Source organism: Choloepus didactylus, chromosome Y (assembly GCF_015220235.1).
Source record: "Choloepus didactylus isolate mChoDid1 chromosome Y, mChoDid1.pri, whole genome shotgun sequence".
Classification (NCBI taxonomy): domain Eukaryota; kingdom Metazoa; phylum Chordata; class Mammalia; order Pilosa; family Megalonychidae; genus Choloepus; species Choloepus didactylus.
The window spans coordinates 39254572-39278811 of record NC_051335.1 but is presented as its reverse complement, the minus strand read 5'-3'; the positions used below and the strand labels follow the sequence as shown (position 1 = coordinate 39278811).

The window sequence follows — 24240 nt, the reverse complement described above, 5'->3', positions numbered from 1 at the left end:
TCTAAGTATATATAGAGTGAAAAGCCATCATTATCAAGGACAAAACCATAAGGAATAACAACATTGTGGAAAAGGAATCAGTAAAGGAGACTGAAAAGGAACAACCAGAGAGGTAGGATGAAGAGAGAGAACCTATAATTAGTCTTTATTTTATTCGATTTTAATTATAATTAGTTGAGTACATATTTATTTCAGTCTTCAAAGATCTTTAACATAGTGGAGAAGGAAATATCATTCATTTCTGAGTCTCCAACACTAAGCAGAATGCCTGACATTTAATATCCCTGCAATAAATATTTGTTGAATAGAATGGAATTGAAATTAGGACTTCATTCCTTCTTTTTCGTTTTGTTTGCTTATTTCTGGAGTGTGCAACATGTATTGCCACTGATATTTTAAGTTCATAATGAAAAATCATTTCAATGTGTCCTAGCTTGGTCCCCTTCCAACCTAACCCCCAGGACAATAGTTTTCATTATAACCTTCTGTCTTTGCCATTCTGGATGGAATTCTGTGCACAGAAGTTATATACTTACATGGGTATATCTATGTAGCAAATCACAGCACAGGAGCCCCCTGGGCTCCCTCAGACTCTGGTATGGCATATTTGAGCCATATAAATTCAGCTTCTCCTCTGGCATCTGCTAGCCGACTCACTTGCAACTCCACCTCAGCAGTGGTCTCCCAGTCCTCTCAAAGCAAAGAATACTGTGCACTGAGAGATCATGGCAAAGACTCCTCCAGAGAACTGTGAGGACTGTCACATTCTAAATGTAGGTTGATTCATATTTTTTCCCTTTTGTGCAGAAGCATGGTTTCACAGATTTATCATATTGCAATGTGAACATTAGAGAGTGAAAAATCAAAGGTGATTGAATCATGGCTTGCTATTTTGAGGGTTATTGTGTACTGTTTATTCTCTCTGTTCTTTGCTTAGGCAGAAGCATTTAAATCCAAGAAGATATGTAAATCACTTAAGATTTGTGGATTGGTCTTTGGCATTCTGGTCCTAAGTTTAACCTTACTGTTTTTGGGGAGCAAGCACTTCTGGCCGGAAGCACCTAAAAAAGTAAGTAAATGCATACTATTATGAAATGTTTCTGTTCTGACTGTGATCAAATATAATTAGTGGTTTACATATAAATTACTTTGAAAATAAGAATCATTAAATTGTTTTTATGTTTATTTCCATTCAAAATATGAATAGAGATTTTCCTCTTTTATTTTCCTAATTATTTCGGTAAGGAAAAAAGTTGTTTTCTGTATTTTGGATAGTATTGATAGGGTATAGAATCGCTCATGCTTCTATAATGCTTTGTTTTAAGGAGTTAAGATGACTCCTAGAAGCAAATTTTTTACTGTAAGAGAAAAATATTTTCCATCTTTCTTTCAATTATCTGGGCAAAACTGGTGGAAAAGTAATTATACCAGCACATAAGAAGAAACCACCAGAAATGGCAGTGAAGGATTTTTAGGGATTATGTTTCTGATTTAATGCATCTGCTGTGAAGACACGCAGCAAGCTCCTTCTCAGAAGGCTCAATTCTTATGCCTGAGTTTACATTTATTTATGACAAAAATAACCCTAGAGATTTTCAGCTCCTCAACAGCCACAATTGTTGCTGTTATACTGAGATATTTAACACATAAGGTAGAACCAAGTGACACTAAATTATTAATCATAGATATCTCAGAAAGCTTCTGATATTGGGGTCATTTGATGAAGCTTGGTTGGCCATTGAAGTTTGTATTAATGTACCTTAGTGTTATTGTTACTCCCTGGCTCGGATGCAATGGACAAATTTAGATGTGAGCCAAAGAAAATCATAGTCCCTTTATGCTGACAGTTTCCATATGAAAAAGAATTAATATATGTATGAAATACAAGGTGTGAAGAAGGTTTTCCGGCTTTGCCATGTTTTTCTCTCTGTGTGTGGGTTCTTGTTGCTATTGTTGTTGCTAATTTGTTGTCTTGAGAAGCTCATTTCTGTTTGGTAACAGATGTAGTGAGAGAAAGGCATGAATTCAGAAAGGAGGATGAGAGACAAGAGGAAAATGGGTTGGCATGGACCATTAGGAGTCAGAGGAGCCAAAGGAGTGACAGGAACAAAAAGGAAAGAATATGAGTCGATGAGGAAGAAGAGGCAGAGGGGGAAAGATAGAAAACAAACTGGCCACATGTCCAAAAGAAAACAGAAAAATAAGGCATAACCACCCTTGGATTTGCCACCTCTCTTGCCTTACTCACTTTCATTTAGTGTCACAGGATACCTTATCAAGTTAAGTAGGAGGGAGAATGAAGAGCAAACCAATCTACTTTCTTTGTTTGCCTTTTCATTTATACCTTGTTCCAGAAAGGATTTCCAGCATCATCCAATGCCTATAGGTAGCGCTCTCTCTCTCTCTCTCTCTTCCTCGTTCTCTCTTTCACTGATCCCTGCTTCTGAACTACTTACTATTCAGGGGTGTTTGTAGAGAAGCCACCTTGTGTCCAGGCTAGCAGGGTGGGCAAAATAATCAAGATCAGGAAGAAAGCAGTAAATTAATAACAATACCAAAACACATTCTGATACAATTCTGGTACCACTTAGCTAATTCCCAAGGTGGAATGCTGCTCCACAAATTGAATCTTGGATCTTTTTGACAATTATAGATGAGCTGGAGGTTAATAAATCTTGTTGTTCTCCATGGCCATGGTAGGGAACTAAACTAGTCCTTATGACCACCATTAGATGCCTGCCTAAATATAAGGCCAGATGGCCCTTCTTGTTTTATCATGGTTGTTGGTACTGCAAATGCTGTTCTTTAGGGGGTTATGTGTTTTTCTAAAATGAAAATGCTGTTTGACTCGGTATAGTTATAAAGGACTAGGTGGGAACTTTGCCTTTATTTTGCACAGCAGCAAACTCCCCAGCAGCATCCATGGTCCCTTCTGCTTCCCTATTGTATTATCTTTGCTTCTTATTTCAGTTCCCTTTTTTAATGGATTATATTTACTTTTCAAATATTCATTATTTAATCAATATACAAAATATAAACATGAGGGAAACATAATCCTTTTGTGACTTCTCAAATCAAAAGTAAAACTTATTCAGTTTTTACACAGAAGAGGTGAGATATGCTATCTAATAAAGTTCATTAAATATCTAATCTCCCATGAAGTAATCCATCTTGGGATGTAATTTTTCAGCAAAGGGATTCTCAAAAATGACCAAAGCTCTTACCAAGTAATCCAAGTTAAAGCTAATAGGCATCTCCTGGGGCAAGTTTTTCCACAATGGTCAAAGACTGTTTGTTCTTCATTCCAATGGGAAGTTGCAATTTATTGTCTTTAATATTTCAGTCCTGACCTTCACCACAAGACTTGAGGTCAGGTCCATTTCAACTGAAGGGAGCAGCTGGAGATGTGGATGCTTCATTCAGTTCACTACTACCTTCAAGTCCCAGCAGAGAGCCCAATAAATCATTTACGTTTCTAATGGCAAAGACTACCAATAAGCCTGCCTCAGAGCTGACTTATGAATCCTGGGAAGAAAAGATTAGTCAGATTGATCTTAAAAGAATATTTGTAGAGGAAAGGGTGCACACATGTTGCAAAAATTAAAGATTTTCCCCTTAAGAAAATGGCCTAGTGAGAAACAACAGGTAGCAGATTAAATAGATTCGTCTGGACTTTCCATTATATACCTGCAGGACCTGTGGGGGCTGTGGGACCCTTAGTAGAAAGAACTGTTGATGCTATTGTCCTTACTGATGGCAGTGATTTCTTTGTTGTCCTGGGGCTTCCTCCAAGCTCTAGTGTTTGCTCCTAGTCCCCACCATACTTTCTTTTTATTTGTTTTCGACATCTGTTTATAATAACCAGCATTTATTTAACATCCACATCTGGTGTTGGCATTTCCATTCCAGTAAGTTCTCCCCCTCCTTCCATTACCTCCCATCTTGGTATGTACAAAAGATTTCCATTCGTGATCCCAAATAGATGGGGTGGTAAGCCATGTCTGACTCTCTGTCCTCGCACACTTTAGGCTCATGTGCACACACACACCAGAGAGAAAGAGACTAAGAAAAAGTGAAGCAAGGACTAACTCTACATGAAGTATTGTGCTCCTTGAAAGGCCCTGTGCCCCCAGCCCACAGCCACTTGAGCTGAATGAAAGCCAAGTGCATCTAAGCTTCATATTCAGCTCTCTTAACCAAACAGAGGGAACCTTTTTAGCCCCAAAGATTTTGAGAAAGCATTACAATGAGGCTCCACTTCCAGGCAGTGACTTCCCTGGGATTCCTAAGGCAGATTCCCTGGAGTAATATTCATGCTTAAAGCTTCCATACTACACATTTAACTTGAAACAAATGGAAACCCAGGTAACTAAACCAACATGGAGGAAACAAATCAGGAAAATCTTTGCTCTTAAACCAACAGTTTACAGATATAGCACAGACCTTGTAGCCAATCATCCCTTCCAGTCCTTTGTGGAATAAGGCAGTAGAAAAAGAAATTAAATAAATAAAATGTCATCCTTCCTGCCATACACAGCAATGGCCTGGTAACTTTAGGACTGTTTGGAAGATATTGATCCTAAGGCCCACTCAGCAATCAACAGATTCCTGAGAGTGTTCCCTCAACTTCTACATACCACCATGGATGAGAAGAGGTGGGGTCATGATGGGCAGTCTTCGTCTCCCCACCTCCAACATCAAATGTAGACGACCATTAAAACAGTATTACCCAATGTTCCAAGCTCAGTATCATTCTAAGTTGAAAATCCTTTGCCCAGAAAAAAAAAAAACACTTGCTTGCCAAATCTGGGTCCAGCTTTCCTTGTGCCTATTTCTTTAATGTTAACTTTGGCCAGAGACCAACTTTCTTCATTCCTCTTCTAGACACACAGGGGATACAATGATCCTCCCCAGGTTCCCTTAGCTTTCTGACACAGCAGTTTGGTTGGTGAAATGGGCGACTGGAGAAGTATTTGTATCCTCAAGGAAAAGGCTAGAGCTGTAGCAGGAATCTCTTTAAGCAGGGAGACTAAGCTTCACCAGATGGTGCCACATTGGCATTTTAAATAAAGAACACTTTTCTCCATTTTTTTTTCCTCCTAAACCATTGTAAGAACCAAGTCCACCCTGTACAGCAACTCCCACTGGGCCAGCTTCTGCTCTGGGCTACTCAGAGTCAGCTCTTACAAATTATATAGAGCCAGTCAGGCAGCTATAGGCAGAATTCAGTCCCTTTATCCTCCTAAGGCAGAATTTGCTGAGCAATTTGTGTGGTACTAGCAAAGAAAGCCTGGGCCTTCAAAGGGAATTGGGGCTACACAGGGAAAGTAGCAGAGGTGATCAACAAGTAGTAGAAGTCCTATGATCAACTTGACAGGTGTCAGCCCAAATCTGAGCAGAATTGGTTTTGCGAATTATTCAACAGCATCTGGCAAGGAGTGGAGGGTAAAGATGGGACCTGTGTTCCAGTAACATTCAGTGATTTGCCCAGTCACATAGCTTATGCTAGAGTTGAGGCTGGGAATAGATCCTTGTCTGGGAATGCCTTCCACTTTTCTTCAACTGCATTTAAGAATAAGAGGTGGGGATAGTGGGAAAGGAAAAACTTCCCAGTCAGCTTCAGTCTGTAGATGAAAGAAATGGTTTCTTGTTGAAAAAGAGGAATGTCTGTGCTGTTTATGCCCATTTTCTTCAGGGCTGAGAACTGCTGATTGAAGATGCAGAAGTCCAAGTTTACATAAGAAACAGTCTGTCTGCTCTGTGTTGGTAGAAAATACCCAGAGGCCCTTTAATTCCCACAGGCTGAGTCAGTAATATTATGGTGCAGTGCATTCCTTTCCCTTCCTTACTGCCTAACACCTGCTAGCCAGCTATTCTGAACATGGATTTTACCTTTGGAGAGCAGACCTCATAAACAGACAGTAAATGATGAAGGTTGAGAGAAGAGCAGCTAGATTAATCTCAGGTTTCAAAAAACAAACCCAAGCCAAATGTCCTCAAATCCCTTTCAGGACCGGGTAAAACTACTTGCTCCCAAAACAGATCCATCACCCTGAAGTCTGAGGCAGCCTTACTCTTTATGAAAACTTTCTTTTCTGATGTCAGAGACTGTCACAATCAGAAGCAAGGAAACAGGGCAAACTGTGAAAGAGGGATGTTAAGGCTCATTTGCTGCCTGAGTATAGGGTTTATCTATACTGAGGACAGAGTTCCTGGGCAGTGAAGAGAAATAGGTTTTATCATCTCTATATTTGGTCAGGGCAGTCTTCTTTCACTTCTCACTGTCTGGGTTTAATGATATATCTATCTCATTTCACTTCTGATTCATATTCTACTGCATTGGCTTCCCTGTCCCATTCCAAATTCTGCCTCTTGTTTAGCAGGTACCTATTTGAGAGGTTCTGGAAAGATGAGCCTGCCCCCAAATTATTTCCTCTTTCTGGTGCCACTCTCCTTAAAAATCGACCATTAGTAATTCATTCCTTTAAGTATCTCCCTCAACTGTTGCAGCAGACAGGTATCAGTCATTAATATCGTAGTGTGAAATCATCTGTCAGACTGATTTCTTCTTTATATAAGGGACCTGAAGCATCCTGAGATTCCTAGGTGTCTAGACAGGAGACAAAGGGACAGAAGGAGATGGAAAGAGGAAGGAGAAGGACTAGAAGGGCATAAAGTGAACAGGATATGAAAAGAGAACTGAAAAGAGAAGTAAGAAACACCCAAGTTTAACTTTAGTTTTGCTAATTTGGTAAGGGTATACTCATCATATTGTGCCCTTGCTCTGTCCTTCCTTGAATAAAGCTGAGTTGGTAACCCACTCATTCCTCTCTCAGGCCAGTCATCCTGCCTCTGCTTTGCTCCTGGAGAGGACAAAACCTTTGATTCCTTCATCTCCATAAAGACCCTTGTCCTCTGAGTCAGAATGCTTAGTAGAGAGCAAAGCATTTCTGAGGCCAAAGGCATGAGCTCAGTCTTCATACGGGCCAGTGAAGCTTGCATAGCCATTACTCAGGCAATGTGTTCCCCAGGGACCCAGGCGAGACAGTATGTCTGGATTTGCTCAAACCCATCCCCAAGCCACCAGCATCATCTTCCTAAACAATGGGCAGTCTGTTCCAAAAGGATACCTTTGATAGTGGAATTCCTTCCAGGTGAATATACAGCTTCCTACCCTTACCCCTACCCCCACCAAGGATTCACAAACAAATGAAATCATTCTGATCCCACTCTATTTAGTAATATGCCATTGTTAGCCTAAAGCCAACAGGCTGGTTAATGAATGTAATCAGTATGGAACCCCCCAAAAATTTTTATTTGAAAGAATATTGAAAATAATCAAGATCTGCTGAGCTTGGCACTTTCCAATAGTTTTCATCTAGCAAGGTGTCCAAGTGAAGTACATTGTCAATAGTGCAGGAAAACTCATTCCACAGAAGTACACTTAAATTCTAAATATGTTTCCATAGTCTTCAACCAATGATTAAAAATACAGCCTGTATTTTTCTCTTTTGCCCAGGTAGGCAACATTCCAACATCCCCTAGTCCCTAACCTCATTTTTCCATGCAATAATTCATCAGTGGTTCTACTGATGAAACAAACACCCCACCCCACCCCGCAGTGACTGGTAGTGTCAATGTTGTCTCAGCAATGGATAGTATTTCTAATGAAATTACCCCCTGTTGGGAGATCTGACACGACTGGATATGAAGTGGATGATTTGCTTCTCTTCTTAGGTCAGGCTGACTGAGAGCTCAATTTGTTTCTGTAGATCAAAATTTCTCTTCTCAAGTTGGCTGCAGAGCTGGAACTAAAGACATATTTATAGCTAGAAGCAAATAACCAGCCTAAAGAAATTTCCACCTGTAACAAACCAGGCCAGACTTCCTGAGTTAACTCTGTAGTTGCTGAAGGACTCTGAATACTGTTTTTCTTCCCGTTTTAAAATATAGTTTCTTAAAAGACTTTGACAATGTTTAAAATCTCTCCTTAGGAAGACGAGAATGTACCATTAGTGGGAAAAACTTACTCAACAAATATTTGTGTCTACTATGTCCAAGGCACTGTAGGGTTACAAAGAGGTAAGTGACATTGTCTTGAGTTTTTCTCTTCAACAGTTACATTAGACTGCACACTTGAAGTAACTCTTGTTTCTGAAAACGCTTCCAACTTGTTTGGGAAAAATTGACCAGGTTAAACTAACATTCAGTCACAGACATCAGCAGGCATTTTAAAAAGCACTCAACCCAGTACAAATTCTAATCACTGGGAATCTTATTATAAAGGAATTTTGGCTCTCTAGACCTTGTGGTTTTAGGCTTTTGGTTTTCCAATTTTTTTTTTCATAAGGAAAAATTAGTTTGAAGAGACCTGATAGCTAATAATAGACTTCCAAATGGGACCATCAAGTGATGAGTAGCAAATTCCTTTAGGCTGGTTATTTTCTTCTTTAGCTACAAATATGTCCTCAGTTTTAGGTAATGGCTTACTCCTACAAGGGGCCACTGTATAGGTCTGGTCCTGTTGGTCCTTAGAAAGAGAGAATTGTCTTCTTTAGACGGCAGAAGAGAGGTCTAGGGGTTTTATTCCAGCCGCTCAAGAAAAACCTGATAAGCAGCCTTTCCAAGACAACCTTCCTGGGAGAGTCCATATTACTTAGTGCAGAGCACTCGACACAGTTGCTGAATTCTATATATACAGGAGAATCTGGAGAACTTGAAGACAACTGAATAAATTTTGGAAAACAGAACCCAGAAATAAACTGGTTGGGATTGTTTAGCCTATAAAAGAAAAGGCTATTGGAAGGTAATAAATGTTTCCTGGCGTTTAAAGGACAAAAGAAAGCAAATAGAGGCAGGGTAGAACCTAATATTAGCCAAAAAATTTTGTCTTCAGATGCTAAACAGTAGAGACCCAAGACTGTTGAGGCAGTATTAAAACCCTGGATAGATAAGAAAATGGAGAGCAATACCTAGCTACTCTAAATGTGTTCAAATTTCCAGATACTGGTGAATTTCACAGGTGGGGCATGTAAGCACTTGGAAAGGAAGTGGTAGCTTAAAGAAGCTGCATAGGTTTTAGGTGAATCCTCTGCTTAGAGGAAGGGGAAAATACTTTATAGGGTGGTTTGTGGAATACTATTTGTTATTTATTCAAGGCTGCCAAGAAAACTGTTGGAACTCTTAGTAATTAGCTCAGCAGCTTGGCTTGAATACAAAATTCTGGCTCTAAAGGGATCCCCATATCAGCTTCAGTGCCAAAAAACACCTCACTTTAATCTGGAAACTCAGAGAATTCCCAGTGGCAAGCCTGCTGAGATGGCACCTCACTACAAAGGATCTGGAAAGAGAAGGTGCCCCAGATATTACCCAATTAAAGTATCTTACGGAGGGAAACACTGAATATTTTAGAGTTTGTTTTCCTCTGTTTTGCCAGGCCTATGACATGGAGTACACTTTCTACAGCAATGGAGAGAAGAAGAAGATTTACATGGAAATTGATCCTTTGACCAGAACTGAAATATTCAGAAGTGGAAATAGCACTGATGAAACATTGGAAGTACATGACTTTAAAAATGTAAGTTGTCCAATAATAGAGGAGAAAAGTCTCAAAAGGATATTATTGAGATTATGAAAAATTGGAATACAGTCTGTAAGCTTTAAATCAATTCTAAATTTCTTGAACTTGATAACAGTATTTAAAGTGGTTACATAGTGAATATCCTTGTTCTTGGGAAATCAACATGGCAGTATTAAGTGTTCAAGGAACATGCTCTATACAACCTACTCTCAAATGTTCAGAAAATAGATAGATGATAGATAGATAGATAAGGTGGATAGATAGAATTGCACGTCAAATGTGACAAAATGTTAAAATTGGTGGATATGGGATTTGGGAGGGGAATGTTGAAGTTCTTTCTGTAGGTTTTGTATTATTTTTGCAACTGTCCTGTAAGTTTAAAATTATTTCAAAATACAGTTTTAATGAAAAAAAAAATGTAAGTTGTATTGCCCCCCTAAGGCTTCCCACTTAAAATTTTTAAGCCTTTGAGTCAAGTTAAAAATAGCCTTTAGCTTCTATTTAATTAAGACAAAGCTTTCTCTTTTGATTCAAATTTTGCTGGCCAGGGACCCATTGAAAGTCATGAATAGTGGCTACTTCCAGAAATTTTGCTATTGTTTTATCTGTTTTTGTAGGGATACACTGGCATCTACTTTGTAGGCCTTCAAAAATGCTTCATCAGAGGCGGGGCAAGATGGCAGACTGGTGAGCTGTATGTTTTAGTTACTCCTCCAGGAAAGTAGGTAAAAAGCCAGGAACTGCGTGGACTGGACACCACAGAGCAATCTGTCTTTGGGCATACTTCATACAACACTCATGAAAACGTGGAACTGCTGAGATCAGCGAAATCTGTAAGTTTTTGCGGCCAGGGGACCCGCGCCCCTCCCTGCCAGGCTCAGTCCCGGGGGAGGAGGGGCTGTCAGCTCCAGGAAGGAGAAGGGAGAATTGCAGTGGCTGCTCTTACCGGAAACTCATTCTACTGATTCAAACTCCAACCATAGATAGACTGAGGCCAGACACCAGAGACTCTGAGAGCAGCCAGCCCAGCAGAGAGGAGACAGGCATAGAAAAAAAACAACACGAAAAACTCCAAAATAAAAGCAGAGGATTTTTGGAGTTCTGGTGAACACAGAAAGGGGAAGGGCGGAGATCAGGCCTTGAGGCGCATATGCAAATCCCGAAGCAAGGCTGATCTCTCTGCCCTGGGCACTTTTCCTTAATGGCCCTGGTTGCTTTGTCTATTAGCATTTCAATAACCCATTAGATCTCTGAGGAGGGCCGTTTTTTTTTTTTTTTTTTTTTTTTTTTTTTTTTTTTAAATCCTTTTTGCTTTTTCTAAAACAATTACTCTAAGAAGCTCAATACAGAAAGCTTCAAAGAATTGAAATTTGGGCACGTCAAGTCAAGAGCAGAACTAAGAGAGCTCTGAGACAAAAGGCAATAATCCAGTGGCTGAGAAAATTCATTAAACAACAAAACTTCCCAAGAAAAGGGGGGTGTCCGCTCACAGCCACCATCCTGGTGGACAGGAAACACTCCTGCCCATCGCCAGCCCCATAGCCCAGAGCTGCCCCAGACAACCCAGTGTGACGGAAGTGCTTCAAATAACAGGCATACACCACAAAACTGGGCGTGGACATTAGCCTTCCCTGCAACCTCAGCTGAATGTCCCAGAGCTGGGAAGGGGGAGCAGTGTGAATTAACAGAGCCCCATTCAGCCATCATTTGAGCAGACTGGGAGCCTCCCAACACAGCCCAGCAGCCCAGAACTGCCCTGGGGGGACGGCACTCACCTGCGACATAGCACAGTCATCCCTCAACAGAGGACCCGGGGTGCACAGCCTGGAAGAGGGGCCCACTTGCAAGTCTCAGGAGCCATACGCCAATACCAAAGACTTGTGGGTCAGTGGCAGAGACAAACTGTGGCAGGACTGAACTGAAGGATTAGACTATTGCAGTAGCTTTAAAACTCTAGGATCATCAGGGAGATTTGATTGTTAGGGCCACCCCCCCTCCCCGACTGCCCAGAAACACGCCCCACATACAGGGCAGGCAACACCAACTACACACGCAAGCTTGGGACACCAATTGGGCCCCACAAGACTCACTCCCCCACTCACCAAAAAGGCTAAGCAGGGGAGATCTGGCTTGTGGAGAACAGGAGGCTCGTGGACGCCACCTGCTGGTTAGTTAGAGAAAGTGTACTCCACGAAGCTGTAGATCTGATAAATTAGAGATAAGGACTTCAACTGGTCTACAAACCCTAAAAGAACCCTATCAAGGTCAGCAAATGCCACGAGGCCAAAAACAACAGAAAATTATAAAGCATATGAAAAAACCAGACGATATGGATAACCCAAGCCCAAGCACCCAAATCAAAAGACCAGAAGAGACACACCTAGAGCAGCTACTCAAAGAACTAAAGATGAACAATGAGACCCTAGTACGGGATATGAAGGAAATCAAGAAGACCCTAGAAGAGCATAAAGAAGACATTGCAAGACTAAATAAAAAAATGGATGATCTTATGGAAATTAAAGAAACTGTTGACCAAATTAAAAAGATTCTGGACACTCATAGTACAAGACTAGAGGAAGTTGAACAACGAATCAGTGACCTGGAAGATGACAGAATGGAAAATGAAAACATAAAAGAAAGAATGGGGAAAAAAATTGAAAAACTCGAAATGGACCTCAGGGATATGATAGATAATATGAAACGTCCGAATATAAGACTCATTGGTGTCCCAGAAGGGGAAGAAAAGGGTAAAGGTCTAGGAAGAGTATTCAAAGAAATTGTTGGGGAAAACTTCCCAAATCTTCTAAACAACATAAATACACAAATCATAAATGCTCAGCGAACTCCAAATAGAATAAATCCAAAAAAACCCACTCCGAGACATATACTGATCACACTGTCAAACATAGAAGAGAAGGAGCAAGTTCTGAAAGCAGCAAGAGAAAAGCAATTCACCACATACAAAGGAAACAGCATAAGACTAAGTAGTGACTACTCAGCAGCCACCATGGAGGCGAGAAGGCAGTGGCACGATATATTTAAAATTCTGAGTGAGAGGAATTTCCAGCCAAGAATACTTTATCCAGCAAAGCTCTCCTTCAAATTTGAGGGAGAGCTTAAATTTTTCACAGACAAAGAAATGCTGAGAGAATTTGCTAACAAGAGACCTGCCCTACTGGAGATACTAAAGGGAGCCCTACAGACAGAGAAACAAAGACAGGACAGAGAGACTTGGAGAAAGGTTCAGTACTAAAGAGATTCGGTATAGGTACAATAAAGGATATTAATAGAGAGAGGGAAAAATATGGCAAACATAATCCAAAGGATAAGATGGCCGATTCAAGAAATGCCTTCACGGTTTTAACGTTGAATGTAAATGGATTAAACTCCCCAATTAAAAGATATAGATTCGCAGAATGGATCAAAAAAAAATGAACCATCAATATGTTGCATACAAGAGACTCATCTTAGACACAGGGACACAAAGAAACTGAAAGTGAAAGGATGGAAAAAAATATTTCATGCAAGCTACAGCCAAAAGAAAGCAGGTGTAGCAATATTAATCTCAGATAAAATAGACTTCAAATGCAGGGATGTTTTGAGAGACAAAGAAGGCCACTACATACTAATAAAAGGGGCAATTCAGCAAGAAGAAATAACAATCGTAAATGTCTATGCACCCAATCAAGGTGCCACAAAATACATGAGAGAAACATTGGCAAAACTAAAGGAAGCAATTGATGTTTCCACAATAATTGTGGGAGACTTCAACACATCACTCTCTCCTATAGATAGATCAACCAGACAGAAGACCAATAAGGAAATTGAAAACCTAAACAATCTGATAAATGAATTAGATTTAACAGACATCTACAGGACATTACATCCCAAATCAACAGGATACACATACTTTTCTAGTGCTTACGGAACTTTCTCCAGAATAGATCATATGCTGGGACATAAAACAAGCCTCAATAAATTTAAAAAGATTGAAATTATTCAAAGCACATTCTCTGACCACAATGGAATACAATTAGAAGTCAATAACCATCAGAGACTTAGAAAATTCACAAATACCTGGAGGTTAAACAACACACTCCTAAACAATCAGTGGGTTAAAGAAGAAATAGCAAGAGAAATTGCTAAATATATAGAGACGAATGAAAATGAGAACACAACATACCAAAACCTATGGGATGCAGCAAAAGCAGTGCTAAGGGGGAAATTTATAGCACTAAACGCATATATTAAAAAGGAAGAAAGAGCCAAAATCAAAGAACTAATGGATCAACTGAAGAAGCTAGAAAATGAACAGCAAACCAATCCTAAACCAAGTACAAGAAAAGAAATAACAAGGATTAAAGCAGAAATAAATGACATAGAGAACAAAAAAAACAATAGAAAGGATAAATATCACCAAAAGTTGGTTCTTTGAGAAGATCAACAAGATTGACAAGCCCCTAGCTAGACTGACAAAATCAAAAAGAGAGAAGACCCATATAAACAAAATAATGAATGAAAAAGGTGACATAACTGCAGATCCTGAAGAAATTAAAAAAATTATAAGAGGATATTATGAACAACTGTATGGCAACAAACTGGATAATGTAGAAGAAATGGACAATTTCCTGGAAACATATGAACAACCTAGACTGACCAGAGAAGAAATAGAAGACCTCAACCAACCCATCACAAGCAAAGAGATCCAATCAGTCATCAAAAATCTTCCCACAAATAAATGCCCAGGGCCAGATGGCTTCACAGGGGAATTCTACCAAACTTTCCAGAAAGAACTGACACCAATCTTACTCAAACTCTTTCAAAACATTGAAAAAAATGGAACACTACCTAATTCATTTTATGAAGCTAACATCAATCTAATACCAAAACCAGGCAAAGATGCTACAAAAAAGGAAAACTACCGGCCAATCTCCCTAATGAATATAGATGCAAAAATCCTCAACAAAATACTTGCAAATCGAATCCAAAGACACATTAAAAAAATCATACACCATGACCAAGTGGGGTTCATTCCAGGCATGCAAGGATGGTTCAACATAAGAAAAACAATCAATGTATTACAACACATTAAAAACTCGAAAGGGAAAAATCAATTGATCATCTCAATAGATGCTGAAAAAGCATTTGACAAAATCCAACATCCGTTTTTGATAAAAACACTTCAAAAGGTAGGAATTGAAGGAAACTTCCTCAACATGATAAAGAGCATATATGAAAAACCCACAGCCAGCATAGTACTCAATGGTGAGAGACTGAAAGCCTTCCCTCTAAGATCAGGAACAAGACAAGGATGCCCGCTGTCACCACTGTTATTCAACATTGTGCTGGAAGTGCTAGCCAGGGCAATCCGGCAAGACAAAGAAATAAAAGGCATCCAAATTGGAAAAGAAGAAGTAAAACTGTCATTGTTTGCAGATGATATGATCTTATATCTAGAAAACCCTGAGAAATCAACGATACACCTACTAGAGCTAATAAACAAATTTAGCAAAGTAGCGGGATACAAGATTAATGCACATAAGTCAGTAATGTTTCTATATGCTAGAAATGAACAAACTGAAGAGACACTCAAGAAAAAGATACCATTTTCAATAGCAACTAAAAAAATCAAGTACCTAGGAATAAACTTAACCAAAGATGTAAAAGACCTATACAAAGAAAACTACATAACTCTACTAAAAGAAATAGAAGGGGACCTTAAAAGATGGAAAAATATTCCATGTTCATGGATAGGAAGACTAAATGTCATTAAGATGTCAATTCTACCCAAACTCATCTACAGATTCAATGCAATCCCAATCAAAATTCCAACAACCTACTTTGCAGACTTGGAAAAGCTAGTTATCAAATTTATTTGGAAAGGGAAGATGCCTCGAATTGCTAAAGACACTTTAAAAAAGAAAAACGAAGTGGGAGGACTTACACTCCCTGACTTTGAAGCTTATTATAAAGCCACAGTTGCCAAAACAGCATGGTACTGGCACAAAGATAGACATATAGATCAATGGAATCGAATTGAGAATTCAGAGATAGACCCTCAGATCTATGGCCGACTGATCTTTGATAAGGCCCCCAAAGTCACTGAACTGAGCCATAATGGTCTTTTCAACAAATGGGGCTGGGAGAGTTGGATATCCATATCCAAAAGAATGAAAGAGGACCCCTACCTCACCCCCTACACAAAAATTAACTCAAAATGGACCAAAGATCTCAATATAAAAGAAAGAACCATAAAACTCCTAGAAGATAATGTAGGAAAACATCTTCAAGACCTTGTATTAGGAGGCCACTTCCTAGACTTTACACCCAAAGCACAAGCAACAAAAGAGAAAATAGATAAATGGGAACTCCTCAAGCTTAGAAGTTTCTGCACCTCAAAGGAATTTCTCAAAAAGGTAAAGAGGCAGCCAACTCAATGGGAAAAAATTTTTGGAAACCATGTATCTGACAAAAGACTGATATCTTGCATATACAAAGAAATCCTACAACTCAATGACAATAGTACAGACAGCCCAATTATAAAATGGGCAAAAGATATGAAAAGACAGTTCTCTGAAGAGGAAATACAAATGGCCAAGAAACACATGAAAAAATGTTCAGCTTCACTAGCTATTAGAGAGATGCAAATTAAGACCACATTGAGATACCATCTAACACCGGTTAGAATGGCTGCCATTAAACAAACAGGAAACTACAAATGCTGGAGGGGATGTGGAGAAATTGGAACTCTTATTCATTGTTGGTGGGACTGTATAATGGTTCAGCCACTCTGGAAGTCAGTCTGGCAGTTCCTTAGAAAACTAGAGATAGAGCTACCATTCGATCCAGCGATTGCACTTCTCGGGATATACCCGGAAGATCGGAAAGCAGTGACACGAACAGATATCTGCACGCCAATGTTCATAGCAGCATTATTCACAATTGCCAAGAGATGGAAACAACCCAAATGTCCATCAACAGATGAGTGGATAAATAAAATGTGGTATATACACACGATGGAATACTACGCGGCAGTAAGAAGGAACGATCTGGTGAAACATATGACAACATGGATGAACCTTGAAGACATAATGCTGAGCGAAATAAGCCAGGCACAAAAAGAGAAATATTATATGCTACCACTAATGTGAACTTTGAAAAATGTAAAACAAATGGTTTATAATGTAGAATGTAGGGGAACTAGCAGTAGAGAGCAATTAAGGAAGGGGGAACAATAATCCAAGAAGAACAGATAAGCTATTTAACGTTCTGGGGATGCCCAGAAATGACTATGGTCTGTTAATTTCTGATGGATGTAGTAGGAACAAGTTCACTGAAATGTTGCTATATTATGTAACTTTCTTGGGGTAAAGTAGGAACATGTTGGAAGTTAAGCAGTTATCTTAGGTTAGTTGTCTTTTTCTTACTCCCTTGCTATGGTCTCTTTGAAATGTTCTTTTATTGTATGTTTGTTTTCCTTTTAACTTTTTTTTCATACAGTTGATTTGAAAAAAGAAGGGAAAGTTAAGAAAAAAAAAAAAAAGAAAAAAGACAAAAAAGGAAAAAAAAAAAAAAAAAAAAAAAAAAGATGTGTTGCCCCCTTGAGGAGCCTGTGGAGAATGCAGGGGTATTCGCCTACCCCACCTCCATGGTTGCTAACATGACCACAGACATAGGGGACTGGTGGTTTGATGGCTTGAGCCCTCTACCATAAGTTTTACCCTTGGGAAGACGGTTGCTGCAAAGGAGAGGCTAGGCCTCCCTGTATTTGTGCCTAAGAGTCTCCTCCTGAATGCCTCTTTGTTGCTCAGATGTGGCCCTCTCTCTCTGGCTAAGCCAACTTGAAAGGTGAAATCACTGCCCTCCCCCCTACGTGGGATCAGACACCCAGGGAAGTGAATCTCCCTGGCAACGTGGAATATGACTCCCGGGGAGGAATGTAGACCCGGCATCGTGGGATGGAGAACATCTTCTTGACCAAAAGGGGGATGTGAAAGGAAATGAAATAAGCTTCAGTGGCAGAGAGATTCCAAAACGAGCCGAGAGATCACTCTGGTGGGCACTCTTACGCACACTTTAGACAACCCTTTTTAGGTTCTAAAGAATTGGGGTAGCTGGTGGTGGATACCTGAAACTATTAAACTACAACCCAGAACCCATGAATCTCGAAGACAGTTGTATAAAAATGTAGCTTATGAGGGGTGACAGTGGGATTGGGAATGCCATAAGGACCAAACTCCACTTTGTCTAGTTTATGGATCGATGTGTAGAAAAGTAGGGGAAGCAAACAAACAGACAAAGGTACCTAGTGTTCTTTTTTACTTCAATTGCTCTTTTTCACTCTAATTATTATTCTTGTTATTTTTGTGTGTGTGCTAATGAAGGTGTCAGGGATTGATTTAGGTGATGAATGTACAACTATGTAATGGTACTGTAAACAATCGAAAGTACAATTTGTTTTGTATGACTGCGTGGTATGTGAATATATCTCAATAAAATGATGATTAAAAAAAAAAATGCTTCATCAAAACTCAAATTAAAGTGATTCCTGAATTTTCTGAACCAGAGGAGGAAATAGATGAGGTATGTAAGAGTAATAATAATAATAGTAGCAAAAGCCATCATTTATTGGGTGCTAACTATGTGCCAAGCATTGTTCTAAATCCTGTACACACAGTAATTCTTGGCTTATTCTCACAACAATCGTATATATAGGTACTTATTTATGCTTTTTGGTGCAGCACTGTACTTTTATACCTGGATACTTATTCACATGATGTATATTTGCTCTCAAACCAAATATTTCTAGTAAAAGGGGTGAGGCAGAGGGAAAAATATCAACCCTGCCTAAGATAAAGTCCTAAAAGAAAAGTCTCAAGGTCATTTGGGGTCCTTGTCACTTTCATCATACTGCTGTAACTTAGAAGTTAGGATTTAAGGGATGATTATGATTACTGAGTCATTATATAGATATTCCTTTTTACTTTCTGGTATATTAGAGCAGATAGAAGGAAATACCTGAAACCTGAATTATAATCCAGCTGCTTTGACCTCTGATAATGATTGTATAGCCTTTATTTTGTGCCCTTGTGATTGTAAAAACTTTGTGACTGACCTTTACTTGTACCTCTTTTATCCAATTTTTCTACTTTAGAGTCTTATGATCACTAAAGGCAGCCCTTAAGCTTTATGAATAAAAACTTTGGGTCAGCCCAGAACTAACCCACACAATTCCAAAGTTGTCTTGATAACCAAAGCTGAATCTAACCAAAATGGGCCTGCCCGACATGAACAGTAGCTTAGACTTTAATCTACAGGTCACCTATATCTCATAAAAAATATTAAAAATCATGTCCATCATCATATTGAGGCCACTATTTTCTTACATACATTCTGTGACTAAGCATGCAACCAATCTGTGCATGCTCAATAATTAGATCACCTCTAATTACATCATCTTGAGCTATTGTGTGCATTATCTTAAAACATGCCCAACTTTTGATACTATAAAACCATCAGAATTACTGCAGTTAGGAGAGACAGCTGTTTAGTCCAATAAGCCATCTGTTCTCCTGCTTCATCCCTAGCAATGAACTCTCTTTGAAATCCGGGTGTCTCAGGAATTGGTCATTTGAGTGCATCAGGCAGAGAACCAACTGCTTTTTTCTGGTATCACTGCTTCATTCACCAATTTTAAAAAATTCAGTTCTTTCACTTTACCGTTTCATACTGGACTGCTGATGGAATAATCCACATTTAACCTCACTAAGAAAGGCAAAGCAAAGAAAGTGAAAACTACAGTGTAATATGAATTCTCTAGATACTCACTGCTAAGCCAGAGGGAGACAACCTAGGATACTGGTGCAATCACTGAATGGCTTCTGAAAGCCTAGTGGGGCATCAGGGTGTTGTTGCCTAAAACACAGCCACCATGAAGCCCCTGAAGCTGTTTACTTGTCCCTGTTATTTGTAATTACAGTATGTTGCTATTTGTGCAGGGTGGGGGAGGGGAGAGACCTCAACAAAGGCCCTGTTGTGACAGTATGCTCCCACTGTAGCCAGAAAGAAACAAATGTACATTTGTTTTTTATTTTGTTTTGTTTTGTTTTATTGTTCAACTGGCAAATCTAAAATGGGACTATGGAAATGGCATAGTGGCCTCTCCCCATACTATAAATACCTCTTTTTCTTCTGTCTCTCCCCAACCCCCTGTTCTTTTTCACTTTTCTCCCACCCAAATCTCTCCATGTTAATTCTCATCTATGCTTTTATCCTTTTTTGTTGTTGTTTGTTTTTGAGGAGGGTCACTTTTCCCTTTTCCTTGTCCAACTCTCAGAGCCATCACTGGCTCCCACAGACATTATGTTTCACGCTACTGATCTCATGGTCAGAGAGGTTAGGAACCCAGTCTCTAGAGTTTCCACGGAAAAGAAGAATAAAATTTCCCTAAAGGTGGTGTTCTGTTCTCAAGGCCTATGGTAGTAGAAATTTTGAAGTTTTTTTTTTCAAATAAGCATAAGTTAGATGCATCTGAAAAGCAGATCAAATTTCAGGATATTAGGAATGACTATAGAAGGCAAGGGTAGATGAAGGAAAATCATTAGGATAAAAAGCAACTATATCCAATATCATGTACTGGTTTTTTACAGAAAATGATGCAAACATTCGAGTAAGACCAGCCAGCAATGAGCACCTGAACTGATAGAATAGGATTTATTTTTCTCTCATTTTGGCTCTAATTTGTTTTTTGGTTAATTTTGCCAAATCTTTTAAATAAAACAAGTATTCCTTTCATGATAGTAAGATTACCATACCTTCAAGAAAATCCTATTTTTTACATTCAGACTACAGAGTTTATTATGAGACAAATTTGTGGTCCTGAATGACAAAAACTTCTTATTCTGTGCTTCCCTCACCATGGTATCCTTGGTGGGTGCATGTTAAACATGCAAAGCAAGTATATAAATAGCCCTGATTTTGCTAGCAAAGCTAGCCTGCATACCAACCTCATTTTACACAATCCTTTTCAATGCATCCCAAGGTGCTTAAAGACTCAAGGGCAAAGCAGGTAAGACTTGAGGGTTGTAAATGACTTGGGAAAAAATTATACAAAGGCATAGTTCAGAGAATAAATAAAAACTCTAAAATCATAAAGATAGAAAGAAATAAAAGAGGAAAAAAGCCTTATTAGGAGCGGTGGTGGAGGGGGTGGGGGAATGAAGTCAAAATGACAAGTAAGAACTAGATACACAAGGCAACTACTTCAGTACTAGAAACTGAAGAGAAGGTGTTATTGACAACATAAGAAAGGTTATGTGAAGAAGAAAAAAAAAACTCCATGAGAAAAGCCCTAAGCATCTAGAATGAAAGGAATAAAATAGTAATGAAGCCAGTGAAGTCAGAGGTTGGAGAGTTGGATTTAAAAAAACATATTCTGTACCACTAGCTAACATTAACAGGCAAATCTTGACAAACCAAAATACTAGGTTCTGCTGTTATTTTACTGATCTCACTAGTCTGGATTATGGGGTATCTTTTCAGTTTGAGATAAAATCCCACTTGCAACCCTAATTACAAGCCTAAAACAAGGCAGGCATTCCAACAGCCATTTGAAAGGGCGAAAACAAATGTTAAATCACCCAGGGATCCTGAAGTTCAAATTAAAACATACATGACCCAGTGGGAGGCCCAGAAAATGATGGAGAGCCTTCCTGACTTTAAGTGAAACAGAAGCAGAGAAGGCTCTTTGTTCAGTTAACTGCCTTGCTGTTAGTCCCAGGAGAGAGGGATCAATTGTTAACTCCAGCTAGGGCAACTACGGTATGCAAAGCCCATAGCTAGATCACAGGCAGCCCCAAAACTGGAATTCAGTAATTCAGACTCAAAGTACGGTATGTTTTCCAGTATACCATAATGTCTCCCTCACTTTATTAATTTTTCTTCCTACCCCCAACTAGAACTACTTTCTTCTTTCAGAATGAAGAAATTACCACAACTTTCTTTGAACAATCCGTGATTTGGGTCCCAGCAGAAAAGCCCATTGAAAATCGAGACTTTCTTAAAAATTCTAAAATTCTGGAGATTTGTGATAATGTGACCATGTTCTGGATCAATCCCCCTCTAATAGCAGGTATGGCATCCTTGTCCTCCTCCTTCCAAAGACAGTAACAGGTTAATGCTCCCAGTATTCGAAGACTACATTTCTAAGAAAACAAATGACTGACATATCTTCTTGGATGAGATTGTATATGCTCACTGCCAATGAGGAAAGAAGTTTTCACAGCCAAGTTATAAATCAGACAAATTAATGCTGACAGGGTTTTAAATATCCCAGCAAAAGTAATACCACCCTAACATGAACAGTGTTAGCAAAAAGCTAATCTGTCTTTCTTTGCACATCTATATTCATTGCAGTTGGGATACTAGCCTATTGCTCAAAACACTGTGGATGCAACCCAAGATCATAGGAGAGAAGTGCCAAAATAATGCTCTGTTGTCTCAAGAAGGATTCTCTATGTCAAATGGTTGCATTCTCTCCAGAAGATGGGACAGTCACTGCAACACAAATTTCTTTGTGGCCGTTTTAGAAATCACTGTAAAAGTAATTGGGGGCTGAAGGTCCACAGTAAAAGAGTCCAGTTCCTCAAATTCCAGTTAGTTCACAGAGAAGAAGACAAAGCTCCCTGGACATCTTATTCTGCCTAGCTAACTCAGCATTTGACCTCCCTTACTCTGGACAGAATAGATTACTACATTGCCTAAGAGAGGACATTCTTACCAATGCAAGCATCTAATGGTACTCTTTAGAGGCTGAAAAAAAAAGGAAACTAAATGCAATGTAGTATCCTGGATTAAATGCTGGAACAGATAAAGGACATTAGTAGAAAAACTGGTGAAATCTGAATCAGAGTTTGTGGTTCAGTTAATACTACTGTACCAATGCTAATTTCTTAGTTTTGATAACTATAATATTAGGGGGACTGGGTGAAGGATATATGGGAATTCTCTATACTATCTGTGCACTTCTTCTGTAAATCTAAGATTATTTCAAAATAGAAAGTTAAATATATATATATATATATATATATATATATATATATATTTTTAAGACAGGAAAGAGGAGAAAGACAGAGGAGGACAGAGGGCACTGAATCAAATCAAGCAACCCAGAAATATTTATTGAGCACCCACCATGGGTAAAATAATTGTGGGAGACACAAAACATCCCCTGTCCTCAGTTTTTAATTTAATTAGGCAAAGCAATAAATGTTTTGATGCCAAACAAGCAAAGAGGTCTGAGTGCATAGAAATGGGTCAGGCTCGTTTTGAAAAATACTCCTTAAAATATCAGCTGAAGGTGCTTGTAAAAGTGGTCTATGCATGTCTAACTTATGCCAGGGAGAATGAAAATCTGTACTCCCACCTGCTATTCTCCCAAGCACATCTGTCAGAAACATTTTCAAAGCAGTTGCTCCACAACCTTGTATTTATTATCTTAGTTTCGGAGTTACAAGACTTTGAGGAGGATGGTGAAGATCTTCACTTTCCTAACAAGGAAAAAAAACGGATTCAGCAAAATGAGCAGCAGGTAGTTCCTCAAGTGAAGGTGAAGAAAACCCATCATGCCAGACAAGCAACTGAGGAAGAACTGCCAATAAATGACTATGTGAGTTATGTGCATGTTACATTTGTTAGAGAAAAAGCAAACTGCCCTCTCAAAACTTACTACCTCTCAGACCATATTCGCTGAAAGGAGAATGATCATGGTTTAAAAACATGTTTAAAGAGACTTAGAATCCCCAGGAAGCTCATTCAAAACCCAATCTTGATCTCTATTGAAATTATTTCCATGATCAGACTAAGGAGCCTAATTTCTCACCAGCCACTAACTCAAATAGATTTGGAGTCCTCCCCTGCTAGGTGGGACCTCTTCCTATTGAGCCTTCCCCTCCAACATTGACTTGTTCTTCTTTCAGACTGAAAATGGAATAGAATTCGACCCCATGCTGGATGAGAGAGGATACTGTTGTATTTACTGCCGTCAAGGCAACCGCTACTGTCGCCGTGTCTGTGAACCTTTACTAGGTTATTATCCATATTCATATTGCTACCAAGGAGGACAGGTCATCTGTTGTGTCATCATGCCTTGCAACTGGTGGGTGGCCCGCATGCTGGGGAGGGTCTAATAGAAGTTTGAGCTCAAATGCTTAAACTTCTGGTAGCCAACAGATAATAAATGCATGCTATTCAATGAATTTATGCCTATGAGGCATTTGGCTCCTTGTAGTCAGTTCTCTAGAATTGCTTATAGGTAATTCCTCTGTTCATGTTCTAACAAACTTCTACGTCATCATCAGTGACTTGATTGCTGCAGAAAACACACTGGGTAAGTGTTTGCTGAGAACACTTCCTGCAACTGAATTGGAGCAGATCTGTCTAACATGGATGGCAATGATGGAAATTTGCACTTCATCAAGTTTAAGGAGTAAGAAAGGCCAAAGCATAGGATTCTCAAATATATTTTATTATGCTATATTGAGAAAATGAAAATGAGGGACTGATGATAAAATATTCTGATCACTGATGCATAAAAACATGTTCTTTTGTGCATAGTCCCAATATTTAATTATCTGAAAGACATATTGTGGATCTACTTAAGC

At 39.1% G+C, this 24240-nt stretch overlaps 1 protein-coding gene across 1 annotated transcript; it reads left to right on the top strand.

Moving 5' to 3' along the window:
* The first annotated feature begins 578 nt into the window (after positions 1–578).
* Positions 579–24205, top strand: TNMD (tenomodulin). Its single transcript, XM_037822822.1, has 8 exons — positions 579–773; positions 938–1069; positions 9437–9577; positions 10198–10232; positions 18097–18163; positions 21557–21710; positions 23080–23246; positions 23557–24205. The coding sequence occupies exons 1-8, from the start codon at positions 726–728 to the stop codon at positions 23764–23766; spliced, it is 954 nt and encodes a 317-aa protein (XP_037678750.1). The 5' UTR covers positions 579–725; the 3' UTR covers positions 23767–24205.
* The last annotated feature ends 35 nt before the right edge of the window (positions 24206–24240 follow it).